A 12,933-nucleotide genomic window follows, 5' to 3' on the forward strand; every position below is an offset into this window, starting at 1 on the left:
TCACCTCCCAACAAAGGATTCCCCCAGGCAGAAAGCAGCCAGGCTTTGAAGCTGAAAGGCATTCAATGCTATTCAAGGTGGTCAATTGCAACATTCACACTTTCCTCAAACAGACAAGAGTTCTTTCTCTCTCCCTGGACATTCCACAGATATATAAACCCCAGTTTCCAACAGATCTCACAACCTCTGAGGATGCCTGCTATAGATGTGGGTGAAACATCAGTAGAGAATGCTTCTGGAGCATAGCCATACAGCCCAGAAAACTCACAGAAACACAGAAAAGATAGTTGGAAGTCTTTTTTTTGCCAGTTGTGGTTTTCGTTATTGAGTTTAGACCTGTCGGCAGGTAATGTGTTAAAGTTTGTGCATATTCTTTGTAGTTTGCACATGTAACATGTTCTATTCAAATTTTATTTTATGTAGAATTTAATCAATAACAATGATATTAACATTAAATTATATTGGAGCGGCAGTATTGCACACAACACACTGCTGTAAGCACACTGCTTTCTGCCTTTAGAAATAACAGACATGCATTCAGACAACCATGTTATCTTTGGCTATTATTCTACACATGACCCTTTGGTGCTTTCATTCCATAATGATTCAAAATTGGTCATGTTACTAAATATATATCAGATTATCATAGGGTTGTTAATGGGATTGTCATGACACGTAAAATGATTACACTATATCCTCTATCACACTTAAGAGAATAAATTCAGAAGTAGAAACTCCACACATGGATATGACTGGAGGCATTGTGCCATTGGCACTAAGCAAGAGTTTCAGCCCAAAGCAGTTTCTTTTCGCCTACCTAGCAAATATTTAGCAGCATTGGCATTCCCTAAGGCACAACAAACTCTACGAGTGTCCATCAGCTGGTGGAATTATACAACTGAAACTGACACACTTTTTGACTAAGCCTTTACATGTAATAAGACCTGAGGGCTGGTGAGATAATTGAGGATGATAGAAAAGGAGACAGACAGAAAACTGAGGAGGAAGATAAGACAGAATATTTTTTTAAAAAAACATCAATTGAAAGAGAACATTCATCTTTAATCAGGTTTGGATAACAACTCAGGTTGGTCCAGGAGACAAAAAGGAGCCAAGACAATAATATGAACCATCCCTGGGCATATACATTTATAAGGTGACAAGGTTCCTGCTAATATGCTTTGGTTTGCATTTAAAAAATTCAAAACACAACTGCAGAACAATCTATGTAACACAAACATCACTACAAAAAACTTTTTTAAAAAGTATCTCAAATCAATCTGTTCTTATTGTAGTCAAATGGAGCATCACACCTTAGTCTACTTATCATTCTGAACAGGTTTCAGTTTGCAGCTGATTAATGGCAATGGACCTACAATTTCCCTGAACCATCTTATTTTCTTGCTTTGATCACATATTAACTGCAGCTAGAAATTTTAACTCATTTGATCACTCGCTCATCCACCAGTAAAGGGTCAGGAAGTAATTTAAATTGTTGAGACTGGCAATTAGGGACAATGCTGTTAATGTTTAGACAATTTTGATTCTAATTTATGTATGTAAATCTAATGAAAAGCGACAGAAAGTAGAATCTTACACATTGTCACCTGGCACTGAAAAGACTATGATGTAGACACCAGGAGATCTGAGAAGGACATCCCCAGGGTGTGGGTCGCCACTAAAAATATACTCTCTCTTGTTGTTATATATCATCTCGCATGGGCCTCAAATGATGACGTTATCTGGCAAGAATCCATTCTTTGGCACGTGATCTCTTTTATCATTATGGGCATCGGTCTGGTGGACAGAAAAGTCTACTGGAATTGCTCATACCAATTCTAGCATGCCTATTCCTTCTGTGTCTAAGCATTGAAATTGTGGAATGACTGATTACCATATATTCTTGAGTATAAGCCGAGTTTTTCAGCCTTTTTCAGGGCTGAAAAAGCCTCTCTCGGCTTATACTCGAGTGATGGTCCTGGCGGGCTTATATTCAGGTCGGCTTATACTCAAGATTATACAGTAATCAGAGTTGGACAGTCTTATCTTAAATTACAGTTTTATGTAAATATTCAAAAACATTTAACCAGCTGATGCCTCAATTAATGTAATTTTATTGGTATCTATTTTTGAAATTTACCTGTAGCTGCTGCATTTCCCACCCTAACCTTATACCCGAGTCAGTAAGTTTTCCCAGTTTTTTGTGGTAAAATTAGGTGCTTATATTCTGGTCGGCTTATACTCGAGTATATACGGTATGTTTAATCGATTTATCAACATTTTACATATTTCTGGGGAGACCTGCACGACCACAAGCTTCATAGATTAGCAAATCTGTTTAGCCACTCACTAATGCGCTTACTCGTTGTTTCGATCTAAGTAGCTAGATAGATCTCTACCCATTCGAGGACATTACAAGCTTCCCAATAAGGGATGGTGACCTTATTCTGCCTTGTTACTAAGATATGCATTAATTAAAATTATTTTTTCTTCATGTTTCCTAGACATCCCTCCCCTGAATACTAGTTTTATTGACCATAGTTCACATCAGTTGCATTTTCTGGCCCAAAGATCCACAGAGATCACTGTCTTCTTGGATGATATTAAAGAGATTCTTTTTTCCTACAAATTTATATCCTCATGGAGAAGATTAGTGATGGCTAGGTATTTGATACTTTGCCTTGAAATCCCAATCTGAATGGGTAGAAAGTTCTGCTACAGGATGGAATTGTGTACAGTACACAACATTCCAATACTAGCATACCTAGCAGCGGTGCCAAGATCATTAAAAGGAACTGCTGTGCTACTATGATCAGTTCTGAAATATACAAGGAATATAGGACTATGCTCAGGCAAACCCCAATAGGGGATACTGAAGGACAGGCATCTTCAAACTGTGGCCCTCCAGCTGTTTGGGTCTCCAACATCCAGAGTTTCTGAACTTTAAACAGGCCGGCAGGACCGGCCCGAGGAAATTTAAAGGGGTACGCAAATATTTTTTGCGCCCCGCCCCCTGCGCCGCAGGAGGCGTGGCCAGGACTGGCCCCGCCTCCCACGCCCTAACCCCGCCTCCCACGCCGGGCGGCCACGCCTCCTGCGGCGCGGGCGGCGTGGGAGGCGGGGCCAGGGTGCACAGCGTGGGAGGCGGGGCCAGACATGGCCCCGCCTCCCGCGGGGCGCGCCCTGGCGCAGCCAAGCTGGGGCAGGAGTTCTTCCAGGCCACAGCCTGAAACGACTCCTGCTACAGCGGGCGCGCGCCGTGGGAGGCGTGGCCGGTCCCGCCTCCCGCAGGGTGCGCCCTGGCTGGGCGGCCAGGCTGGGTGAGGCAGGAGTCCTTCCAGTCCTGGAAAGACTGCCACCACACGCAGCCTGGCTGCGCCATGGCGCGCCCCGTGGGAGGCGGGGCCAGACCTGGCCACGCCTCCGCGTCACACGGCCCCGCCTCCGCCAGGTGTGGCCCCGCCTCCCAGGGGTTCAATAGCGCCACTGGGAAGGTGGCGCCCAACGCGGGGGCGTGGCCAGCGTGCCGTATTGGGCCGGGCCTGCAGGCCGGTTAATGCTTCTGCGAGTTGGAGGCCCAAACATTTGGGGGGCTGCAGCTCAAGAATGCCTTCTGAAGAACAACAAGCTGTACTGCCAAAGGAATCAACTCCTCAACCTCTACTGTATCATAAATATAAGCAAACTAAAACAAGTGGCAAAAATGCTAACATTAAAACATGACAATTCCCTCTCTGGGTTAGGCAAAACTAAGTGTAATAAACTGCTTGGTTTTTTTCTATGTTTTGGATGTCAACTCCGATAATCGTGACCAGTGGTCACATTGTTTATGATTTATGAGAGTCGTAATTCAAGACATCTGGAGGATATCGGATTGTTCTGTTAAAAATCCCAGATAGTGTTTCACTTCAGCCATATCTAATGATACAGCTAATTTACATTTGATGAAGCAGATTTAAGTCTATGACAGGTTATGTTACCAAACCTTTTTTCTCAGTCTCAAAAGTTCTTCAAGATCCCTTTGCATAATCAGCTCCCCTTGTGCCATGTCAACCACTGAAGCTATTCCAAAGTTTTAACTTTTAAAGGTTGATTAAGAAAAAGAATAGACAAGATCTGCTCAGGGTAACCAATGGCTTACATCATATGCATCTCTCCTACTAGTGTAACAAATCTATGAATTATTAGACTTTTACAAAGATGATTTATCCAACAGCCACAAGATTATTTAGCCAACTTTGGAAACCATAGTCTTAACATGAGCAAACATTACTGAGACATGTTTTCATCAATAACTTGTTGGCCTGCTTAGAATCAAGTGTGATTGTAAATTGATCCAAGAGCTATAAAACTATAATACAGCTCAACCACACATATTTCTGGCAATTCATTCCAGTTAGTATCAGAACATGAAATAGCTTCTTTCCTGCTGCTCTGGTGGTTTCAAGCATGCAAATATCCTTTCTAATATGCTTGATTAAAATAACGATATAGTTGGCCCTTAAGTTTTGCAGAGGTTAGATATGCAGAATCATGGCAAAAGTAGAAAAACAAAAAATATGGGCTTGCTATTTGTTTTAACGAAAGAGAACACTTTCCTAAGTCTACCAGAGTTATTCTATTCATAGAACCACACAGGCGTGTTCACAAATGCCTAGAGAGAAAATATTTTGGTTTCTTAGAGGAGCAGCAGAGGCAGTGGCAAATAATAAAATCTATGAATGTTTAACCTGCAATGTCGAGGAACAACTCTACTGTGTATAAATTGGCTAAATTAAGAACGGAATTCATATCCCTACTCAGTCAGAATACTTTGCAGGGTAATCATGAACCATTTTATTCTCACAATGGTTTTTCCAAACCAAATATCATACTATATAACAAATTACTGATTTGCTGCTGAAAATGAAAAGGTTTCTTGGTCCTTTAGAAAAGACTTGATCCCAAGGAGTGGATTTTTCCTATCAGACTGTGCTTTGAAACTAGGTAAGAATATCAATTTCCACACAATGGAACTTGCTCTGAAAGTGCCATCGCGCTAATTCAAAAATGATTGTTCAGTCTGCAGATTAATCATAACTGGAATGCCTTGGAATAATATAACACTAAACCAAAAGAAAATCAAACACCCTCTAGAGATAATAATGACAAGATCTTATATGGAACGGAGGCTAAAGGTTTAGAACTGCCATGATTCTTATGATGTAAAATAGGTGAATGAACCAAATCGACAAATAAGTCAAAAAATAAGTCAAAATATAAAAATCGCTCACATTTTGAAGAGGAATAAAAACTGAATGAAGCTATCTAGAAAAAAATGAATATATTTCTGAAAAGTACATTAAAACAGTTTTGTTTTAATGGTTTTAAAAAAATCATATCAGACAAATCAGTTTGGACGGATGCAGTTTTAAATCCTCCTCAAGCCAGCTTGATATCCTCAGTACCATGGCATGCTTATCCGTCTTGGCAATGGCTGAGTGGATGATGGTCTTACTGCTTCCACATTTTTTGGTACGCCAGCGGTACTAGGTCTGCCAGGGATTTTCTTTTCAGTGTGGATCCAGTTACACAAAGATTACAAATTCATTGCAAAATTGTTTTCTAGTCTGGTACAGATGCATTTCGACCGAGCGCAAAGCATGTATGAAACGCTCTCTGTGTTGTTAACACATATTTTATTTTATTTATTTATGGTATTTTTACCTCACTCTATCTCAGCCCCAAAGGGCAAAAATTCAATGGTTGTTCTCATAATACACTTGAACAAAAAACCCCAATGTTCACTGTTCCACCTCAGAGTACTGAAAATGGCAGAGTTTGTTGTAGAACAGTCACCAGAGGCTGATAGTTTAGCTGATGATTTAGAGAGGATTGTGAGCTTTCTTGTGGCACAAAGTGATGGGCCATCGAGCCTGGGAAATGATAGTTCTCTCTGTGAGCAAACTGGCTCAGAAAGTACAGGGATTCAAGGGCATTCAAAAGAGTCTGAAGTAGCAACAGCAGATAAGAAATCGAGTGAAGAGCTGATGGATAAGGTGGGTTCCCATGGGAACCCACCTGCAGCTACAGAGATCAACAACGGTCTTCATTTAAAAATCAGAGCTGAAAATAGATTGCACCATTTAGATAAAGTATGTGAGAAAGTTGTGAAAGAAATTCATGGGAAACAGAAGGCTTTCATGGGTGTCTATTAAGCAACAAGTTGTTTTCCTTAAGGTCAGTTCAGGCAATGCTGCATTAGCGTGAGAAGCTAAGCCTGAGTTCTCTTCTTCCTGGTTCCACTCAAGCTTTGATTTTGGATTTAAATATTCTGGAAGTTTTCTATGTTACTGTTCATGTTACTCCTGTTTAAGTCTTACCAGTTACCAGGAAGTCTTACCTTCCTGGCTGTGGATTTATGCTGTATCTGTGATTCCTGGCTATTCCTGGACTTTGTCACCTTTGGAACTTTATGAGACATTTTGATTATTGTATGGTTCTCATCTTTTGCCAAACCTTTTTGGATTATACATCATCCTTTCTTATTCCTGATTTTATATGCTTTTTATGTGTTTTACAATCAACTGTTTGCTTATATTCCTGGACTCTTGTGTGGTGTAGTGATCATAGGTGTTTCCAGGCCTGGAATGCAACAGAGTATAAACTATCAAATTAGAGCTACTCCACCTTTTTTCTCCATGGCAGCCCACACAGTGCCCCCTTGAAATATGGGGGATATTTATGTCCCACCTTGTACATCTAATTGTGTCTGAAAACAAGTACTGCAGCTTCAAACAAGATTTAGAAATCCATCATCTTGTGCCATTCATTGGATTCTACAGGGATGTCAGACAACAATATCCTCCACTTATATTCTTTTTCACCTCTTCTTTCATCTGTTTTCTTACAGATCTTTAGAACATCAATTAAGAAGCAAGAGATGGAATAGTATAGTATAGCTTATCACAGTTAGCTTGAGGAAACTGCCATCTTGAAAATCTAAGAAGCTATGATTAATGCAACAGTCACCCATAAATGCACTGTTATATACCACATTTTTGTAGGTTAGATGTAGATTTGCCTATTTAGCATAGTTAGTTGAAAAAAGATAAAAGAAAGTGGACACAACAATGTGCACGAAACAGTGACATACATGTTTTGTGATGCAGAATAAAATGTATGATTTCATGTGAGGAACAAGACCGCTTTTCTCCTTGATACCTTATGAATGCTTCAGCCCTATTCAGTATAGATAATGGTGAAGAATGATAGGAGCTATAGCACATCAAGATCTGCTTTATAGTTTGTAGAATCCCCGCAGTTTTCCACTTTGGCTGCCCTTGCTGGCTAAGCCTAAAAGTTGTAATTGCCATCCCCTTCCTTCTTATCCTCCCTAAGACTCTTCCTGTTCAGAAGAGCCAGTTAAGGGCAAATCAGTATCCAAAAGATTTACTGTATCTAAAAGTTGTGATACCTACTGGGGAGGGTCGAAAAACTGGTAGACCTGTCAACTCAGAAGTTCCTCAAATAGCAATACACACATACAAACACACACACAAGGATAGCATTTTGAGTTTTTGTCAGTTTTGTTGGCTATGTATTCCCAAGGTTATCCAGTTGTCTTGGCCATATGATTATTACACAACACTAAGCCTTCCTTTCATTTTTGGAACTTTGGAAGATTATTACGCACAGCTACTAGTTCCACATCACAGTCAAGATGAGAAATGGAAAGCTGCCATGGTAAGAAAGCCAAGTGGAACTAATGAGACATGTGAAATACATACCTTGTTCATAAAGTAATGCCATGTTTGTATTTTTACTGGAAACTAGGTTACTTAAAACAGCAGTCACATTCTGAATAGTATTTCCTAGCAGCATACCCTGATGATCCTGTAAACAAGTAAAAAAAACTGTGTAAGGTTATTTTCCCCCAAGTATACATACAATACATAATTAATTTTGAAGAGAGGTCTATGTTAAAAGTTTAGAATCATCTGAAGCTAGGATCATATGGATTTGATGAGTCCTCTGGATTGGGACTACTTGAAGATCTGAGCATAAAACATTGATCTTAATCCTTCCGAAATATTTTATTGTGCCCCATTATAATCATATAGAGCATTCAAAGAAGTAACTTTATAAACAATACTGATCTAGACATTATTGTAAAGTTATTATTACCAAGAATTGTCTTACTCAAATAAATGGACTTAGATATTACATTCTTTACCAGTGCCTACTTATTGTATAAAACCATCTTATCAGGACTATAGGAATGAACTCCACATCAGCTACCTTTGAAAACTAGAGACTTCACTTTTAAATGCAACAACTAGTTAACTGACTAGGATTTGATGTACTTTACAGTGTTCCCTCACTACTTCACGGTTCACTTTTCGTGGATTTATTGTTTCACGGTTTTTAATAAACTCTAAAAGACTATTATAAATCATAAAAAATTACAATTTACAGCTTAAGGAAGGGAGGAAGGAGAAGCCAAAGGGAGAGAAAAGGAGTCCAAGCAACAACGGGAGGAGGAGGCGATTTATCAACACACGATTGGTTGATAAAGACTTAAAATAGTGTATAACTACTAAAATAATGTATAAATATTAAAATAAATATAGCGTCCCTACTTCGCAGATTTTCACTTATTGCAAGTGGTCCTGGAACCTAAGCCCCGCGATAAGTGAGGGAACACTGTACATATCTATCCGTCCTTAAATAACTATATTCTCTAGACCCATTTCTAAGCATAATTTAAGATACTGGCTTTAACACTTGATTCCATAAACAGTTTGGGACTTAGTAATGCAAAGTTCCTATCTGCCTGAATTTTAAGATCAACTTGACCTGATTATGTTATTAGTGACCAGAAATGGATTGTTTTCAGATGCGACTCTCAGGTCCTGGGATGCACTCCCATGTCCCCATCACAGGGGACCTACCAAGATGACCAAGGCTGTTTATGTCTCCTAACCAGGCCTGAAACTAGCCTGAAATGTGTCTAAATAACCTTCCTCATTCAGTATTAAGTGGAGTTGGGAAGCCATCATAAGCTCAAGTACAATGCCCCAAAAGAGAAAGTTGGAAATGTCGTTATTCTTAGTTATTCTTAGTATGCTCCAGAGAAGGTTTTTCGAAATAGGCTTCTGTCAGGCATGCTGAGAACCTGTCTTAAAGAGACCTTAATTATGCATGGCAAGAGATTGGACGGGATGGCCTTTGTGGTATCTTCCAATTCTATAATTCTGTGTTTAAACACCGCTCAGACAACCCCCTTGTGGCCAGTTCAAAAGGCAAAAGAGGTCAACCTAACCTTTGGTGCAGAGTTGCACCACAGAACACAAGCCATTGCACACATTAGGAGGATCAAGTAAGCTTTCTTGCCCTCAACCAGTTGTTCTTCTTCTCATTGGTTTCTCAGTTTGCACGTAGCTGATACAACAGATAATGTGAAACCCATTCTGCGGAGATTAGCACTGACACAATTTACAGCATGTAAATAGTAAATTAGTGAAAGATAATTCTATAAATGCTCAACATGTTTTATCTACCCTTCCTCCTTCATTTGAATGTCATGTAAGCCAATAAAGGACTGTACTGTACTTTGTATACCTGCTGAGCTATGCTTCTGCATGATGATCCAAAATTGGAGTAAGCAGTAAAACCAGAAATCCTCTTTTTATATCAGACTAAGATGGAGCCCCGGTGGCAAAGTGTGTTAAAGCACTGAGCTGCTGAACTTGCAGACCGAAAGATCCCAGGTTCAAATCCCGGGAGCAGAGTGAGCGCCCGCTGTTAGCTCCAGCTTCTGCCAACCTAGCAGTTCGAAAACATGCCAATGTGAGTAGATCAATAAGTACCGCTCTGACGGGAAGGTAACAGCGCTCCATGCAGTCATGCCGGCCACATGACCTTGGAGGTGTCTATGGACAACGCCGGCTCTTCGGTTTAGAAATGGAGATGAGCACCAACCCCCAGAGTCAGACATGACTGGACTTAATGTCAGGGAAAACCTTTACTTACTAAGATACAATCCCTCAAACCACAGAAGACAACTGGAGGATACAATTAATAGGCAAATCTCCACATCCAGGAGTTATCACCTTTGATACTTCTGTCTGTTACCAATTGCAGATAGGAATATATTCAAAGCAGCATGATTGCTAAGTATTCCAATTCTAGACAATGTTCTTGAAGAATGCTTTGGATTCAGACATTAATAAATGTGAAGGGAAAAGAATATTAGCTATAATAAAATTAATGGCTGTAGGAAACCAGGCCCCTATGTTAAATACAAATTGCAAAGCTAGCAGAATGATCACCAAGATAAAAGTCAAGAATGATGATGCACCAAATACAATTCAATTCAGTAGAATAAATCTGCCAATCTGTGTCCAAAGCATCTATTTTATGTTTAAAATACTGTCATAATAACATTCATTTTGATAGATCAGTCAGTATAATAAAGAGAAAAAATCTGTGCACTATAATTTCTCACAAGGTTAACAGGAGTTAATGATACTATAACAGAAATAAATCATCAGATTATACACTTGTCTAATGAAACAATGTTGCATGCATTCAATGAATAACATCAATACTGCATTAGCTGCATAATCTCAAGGTAAATGTTGCAGTGTGTTCTATTTAAATTAGCTCCATGCCTATCTTTGGCAACAGCATCCTGTTAGTGACTTACAAGGATGTCAAACCCTTATTTAGTATGCTGTGGGCTAGTCTTTTGCCCCGAAACTCAAAATGCCTGGTAAATATCAAACCCTGAGAAGGAAGAGGAAAAGGCAATTCAGACCATAAAGATCTGTCTGATCTTGGCCCTTGGAGGAAAGAAAAAGTGAAATACTTCACCTCTCAAACAGAGGATGCCTCCAAGCAACAAAGAACAGACCACCTCTATGCATATACCCCCAAGGATTGACTTTGCAAACTTCATGACTAAAGGTTAAAGGTAAAGGTTTTCCCCTGACATTAAATCTAATTGTGTCCGACTCTGGGGGTTGGTGCTCATCTCCATTTCTAAGCCGAAGAGCCGGCGTTGTCTGTAGACACCTCCAAGGTCATGTGTCCGGCATGACTGCATGGAGCGCCATTATGGTAACTCAAATGCTAATTCAAGCTTCCCAATTGCAACATTCACACTTTCTTTAAACAGAGAAGGGTTCTTTTTCCCCACCCTAGATATTCCACATGGTAGAGTCCCGCTTATCCAACTTCCACTTATCCGATACACTGTATTATCTGACAAGGGAGGGGGGACAAGCTAAGGAGGGGGGCAAAGTTTTCTGCCACCCACCTAATTATCAGTCAGTTTCACTTATCCAACATTCTGCCCACCAGTTTATGTCGGATAAACAAGACTCTATATATACACTCCACTTGCATCACTGCCAACAGAAACTCCAGAGGATGCCAGCCACAGATGCAGGCGAACTGTTAGGAGAGAATGCTCCTGGAACATGGCCATACCGCCTGAAAAACTCACAGCAACCCAGTGATTCTGGCCATGAAAGCTTTGACAATACAGTGAAGTACTTCATCTGAGAATATACCTATGGTATTCCCCATAGTAACCTATGGATGCAAGAGCTGGACCATAAGGAAGGCTGAGCAAAGGAAGATAGATGCTTTTGAACTCTGGTGCTGGAGGAAAATCCCGAGAGTGCCTTGGACCGCAAGAAGATCCAACCAGTCCATCCTCCAGGAAATAATGTCCGACTGCTCACTGGAGGGAAGGATATTAGAGGCAAAGCTGAAGTATTTTGGCCACATCATGAGGAGACAGGAAAGCTCACGATGCTGGGGAAAATGGAAGGAAAAAGGAAGAGAGGCCGACCAAGGGCAAGACAGATGGACGGTATCCTTGAAGTGACTGGCTTTGACCTTGAAGGAACTGGGGCGGTGACGGCCGACAGGGAACTCTGGCGTGGACTGGTCCATGCGGTCGCAAAGAGTCGGACACGACTAAATGACTGAGCAGCAATTGCAACATTCACACTTTCTTTAAACAGAGAAGGGTTCCTTTTCCCCACCCTAGACATTCCACATGGTACATGGTAACTTCCGCTTATCCAACACACTGTATTATCCGATGTCTGGGGCAGGCGCCCCCCCTCCCTCCCCAGGCCAGGGCCTGGTGCTGCCGCCATCGCTGCCAGACCTGCTGCCAGACCCGGCATGGTGAGTGAGCGAGCAAGGGAGGGCAAGTGAAGGAGGGTGGCAAAGGCCCTCCTTCCCTCCTTCGTTCTCTCACTCGCTCACCAGGCCAGGGCCTGGTGCTGCCGCCAATGCTGCCAGACCAGGCATGGTGAGTGAGCGAGCGAGCGAGGGGAGGGGAGTGAAGGAGGGTGGTAAAGCCCTCCTTCCCTCCCTCACTCGCTCGTTCAGTCACTCATCAGGCCAGGGCCTGGTATTGCCGGGACCTGGTATGGTGAGTGAGCGAGCAAGGGAGGGGGGGCAAGCTAAGGAGGGGGGCAAAGTCTTCTGCCACCCACCTAATTATCTGGCAGTTTCACTTATCCAACATTCTGCCCACCAGTTTATGTTGGATAAGAGAGACTCTACTGTATATATACACTCCACTTGCCTCACTACCAACAGAACCTCCAGAGGATGCCAGCCACAGATGCAGGCAAACTGTTAGGAGAGAATGCTCCTGGAACATGGCCATACCGCCTGAAAAACTCACAGCAACCCAGTGATTCAGGCCATGAAAGCCTTTGACAATACAGTGAAGTACTTCATTTGAGAAAACAACTATATATTTTCTGCCACCACACAAAAGGGAAATTGGTGGTTTCTTCATGGTGCTTGGAACCATGATGGACTTTATTCCACTTCTACACATCGAGGAATACTGTGGAAATGACAACTGTGACCAAGATCATGAAAACTTTAATGAACAGTAAAAAGGGTATGGAAACAATA

The 12,933-nt window shown here is 41.3% G+C and overlaps 1 protein-coding gene across 5 annotated transcripts in view; it reads right to left on the reverse strand.

Annotated features, from left to right (window-relative positions):
• The window catches only part of ulk4 (unc-51 like kinase 4), a 266,746-nt gene that overhangs the window by 126,165 nt on the left and 127,648 nt on the right, over positions 1 to 12,933 (reverse strand). For all 5 annotated transcript variants that reach the window (XM_062984172.1, XM_062984171.1, XM_062984173.1 and 2 more), the window contains one exon: positions 7,770 to 7,875. In XM_062984172.1, the coding sequence (XP_062840242.1) occupies positions 7,770 to 7,875 (106 nt within the window). The remainder of the gene's footprint in view (positions 1 to 7,769; positions 7,876 to 12,933) is intronic.

The sequence above is a fragment of the Anolis carolinensis genome, chromosome 6 (genome assembly GCF_035594765.1).
Source record: "Anolis carolinensis isolate JA03-04 chromosome 6, rAnoCar3.1.pri, whole genome shotgun sequence".
Classification (NCBI taxonomy): domain Eukaryota; kingdom Metazoa; phylum Chordata; class Lepidosauria; order Squamata; family Dactyloidae; genus Anolis; species Anolis carolinensis.